The sequence below is a fragment of the Formica exsecta genome, unplaced genomic scaffold (genome assembly GCF_003651465.1).
Source record: "Formica exsecta isolate Colony F162 unplaced genomic scaffold, ASM365146v1 scaffold59, whole genome shotgun sequence".
NCBI classification, from domain to species: Eukaryota; Metazoa; Arthropoda; class Insecta; order Hymenoptera; family Formicidae; genus Formica; species Formica exsecta.
The window spans coordinates 731,959-735,153 of record NW_021853174.1 but is presented as its reverse complement, the minus strand read 5'-3'; the positions used below and the strand labels follow the sequence as shown (position 1 = coordinate 735,153).

The following is a 3,195-nucleotide window of genomic DNA, read 5'->3' as shown; positions in this document are numbered from 1 at the left end:
GAAGTTCTTAATTTTGCCAGTTTTAATTTTGAATTTATTCCATATCAGAATCAAATCACGGTTTTTTTTTTATGTTTAATATTATTAATTAATGTCGAATATATACAGTAGTTGAATACTTACGGAAATGAGTGTCGTCTGAATTTTCATTTTTCAATTGTAAAAGAGAATCGATCAGATCTCTCCGTTTTGTCTTCGTGACGCTTCTACTGTCCATAGAGTCCCAAAAAACCTTACGGAAATAATCCGTGTAATCACCGAGCATCTTATTACCCAGATATTTTCCAATATCCGGCATGAAGAATAGGAAAAAGAATTGCAAGGTTCTCAAAAAGGTTCGTTCAAATGCCTTAAGTGCTAAATAAGTGAAAGAACAAAAGGGATATACATTACGATAAAATCGCTTTAAATAGAATGATATAATGTATACCATATAATATTTTTAAATTTGGTACATATCTTCAAACTTTCGTTGATTAATTGTGTCTTTATAAAGCTCGCTTTAATGTTTTTATATTTTATTTACAGTTTACGAAAAATTCCGGTGCTGGCGTGTCGAAACAGTTCGTCCGAATCCCGAACGCCAAGGAGGATATTACAATGGTGGTATACTTGTAGAACATCTCCTTGAGAGGTATCGACATGATCTTGGAGTCATCCGCGAATTGATCACGCAGATGTTCCCTCATCATCTCCCCGGCCTCTTGCATTAGCAAGAAGAGATTTTTCAGTTTGCCGCTCGTAAACACCGGTGACATTTTTATCCTGAAGCAAAGTCTCTTGATAATTATGTCCGAAAACGAAATAATAATATAAGAATAATTTAAAACAAATGAATCAGCGGAATAAAATAATTAAGTATGTTGAATCGACAACCTATGCATGTACGCAAATTTACCTTAATTGCCTCCATTCGGGATTCTTGATAGTGAAGAGACTCCAATTGCTAACTTTGTCGGAATTGCTTCTGCCGTCGAAATGATGATTTGGGAACAAGTGAAAGTCCTTGATCATAATTTGCTTGATCAGTTCCGGATTTCTCACGAGTAGGTACGGCTTGTGTAGGATATAGATTCCGATTATGTCATCCTCATCCGCGGCTTGCCGATGCAGCTCACCGAGGACCACTCCCGCTGGTTTACGCATAAGTATCGCGTCCTTAAAATGACCGAAGAACCAATGTGCAGGTAACGTGCGTACGCCACGCCTTTGCCAATAGGAGTGTTTCCACTTTAGCCATAAGTAAAGCGTCGCGAAAAGTGACGAGAATACCAAGAGCATATCCAAAAGAACGCAGTCAATCAATATTGCCATTTTGGGCAAATCTTCTTCGGAGAACTTCTTCTCCAGGGGACTTATTCGTGTAAAACTTGGTTTAAATTATAAAACTTCGCGTGAATTTTATCTACAAGTTTTTTCTGCATAAGATTCTGTTTTAATTGTTATTTTGTACGGAATTCACTATAAATTATGTGCAAAAATCGGCAAAAAAAAACATTCCGTGTCAATTTCGCGTGTGAATCGTATCAGATGCTGCGTAAAACTGTGAGAGTAAAAATGTATATATGCAGTGTATCGTTCTAGCTCTTTGCCGAGTCATTTATCAAATGATATTAATCGTGTTTTTTTCTGATATACTAGGTATCGTATAAAATTATAAAATCATTGAAGCAGAAATGAGCGGACGATTCAATCGCAACTCATAATTGGCCGAACTTTGAACGCTAGAAAACGATAAGAAATTACGCGCAAATCTTGATTAATTCTTCGTTTTCCTACTACGAGGTTTCGATACTGAAATTTTTTGACACCCTATATATATTTTATTCGATAAATTCGATCTGTGCATCTGATACTATGTAGATAGTAGGAGGAAAAAAAGCATCTGATAATAAATAGTAGGAAGGAAAATGTCACAACGAAAATATTCATCAGTAGTCGTGTCAGACGTGTTGCATGAAGGCATTTCTTTTTAGCTCACAATCACTCGTTAAATATATCTCGACATGTGCATATTTGCATCGATATAACAGTGTCGATAATGGCATGTTTATTATACTTACTATGATGTGTTATTTATTTTTAACATCCAGTGATCTTCAAGTTAATAATCTCATTGAATAATGAACGTAAGAAAAACTGAGAACATTCTTTCGTAGAGTATAGATAATATTGTTGGATCGTTTTTTATCGAATCGTAAATATTTTACTCGAGAAAATATTTCTTGATATATATATTTACGAAAAACTTATTTTCCCCGCTCTCCTCACCCTACACCTTTTTATATATTTATTCCTCTTTTATCTTTATTTCTTTTATTTTTATCTCTTTTATCTTTATTTTCTATATATATATTTCGAAGAAAAAATAATAACAGAAAGAATAAAAAAAGAAATCAAAGAACGAATAAAAATTTTAGTCGTTTAACAACAAAAATGCTTATGTTTTTTCGAGATAAGAAGATGATATTATTCATTTATAATTGTTTTAGTAATCGCACCGTTCCAATATTTTAATTTCTCTATTTATTTTTTCTATATATTCCTGTAGTTCTTATGGTAATCATCGATTAGTTTGCTTCTTATGAGTAACAAAAGAGAGTAAAAATATAAGAAAAGAAGTAACATAAAATCATGTCGAGCCTACATATGCATATACGTACAAGTGCATAAGTCGCTCTTAATAGTAATAAATAATGATATACACATAGATCGCATTCTCATAGACCATATTTGCTAAAAGTCGCATAAAATCGTGAACTTGGAATTTAGGATTCAAGAAAGCATAGCGGAAAGATCGTAATCCGGGGTAGGAGAATCTTATATATAAAATCATCTAACATAAACTTCTCTTTTTTACGATTATAATATATATTCAGTTAGGGAAAAACAATCTCCAGATAAGCAAAAAGTACTTTGCTTAACAAACTGAGTAATCATTTTACTTAGCAATAGAATAATATTTTTTTGTGTATATCCACCTTCTATCGTAATCTTGATCTTCTAGATTGAATTGTTAAATGTCTAATTAATCTTCAGAATAAGTTATTGACATAATTTATATAATTTATTTTACATACCTCCATACTTTACTTCCACATTACTTGTCTTCAACATTATTTTTAATTTTAAGTTTAAAAAGTTTTTAATTACACAATTTATATATAACAATTTATATATAAATATTAATTATAT

General features: G+C 32.0%; 1 protein-coding gene across 1 annotated transcript in view; it reads right to left on the bottom strand.

Moving 5' to 3' along the window:
* LOC115242301 (cytochrome P450 6k1-like) overlaps positions 1-1,604 on the bottom strand; it is a 3,524-nt gene extending 1,920 nt beyond the window's left edge. Inside the window, exons 1-3 of the mRNA XM_029818504.1 lie at positions 899-1,604; positions 527-765; positions 124-357 (exon numbers count right to left, since the gene is read on the bottom strand). Coding sequence (XP_029674364.1) covers positions 124-357; positions 527-765; positions 899-1,314 — 889 coding nt within the window. The 5' untranslated portion in view covers positions 1,315-1,604. The remainder of the gene's footprint in view (positions 1-123; positions 358-526; positions 766-898) is intronic.
* Between the last annotated feature and the right edge of the window lie 1,591 nt (positions 1,605-3,195).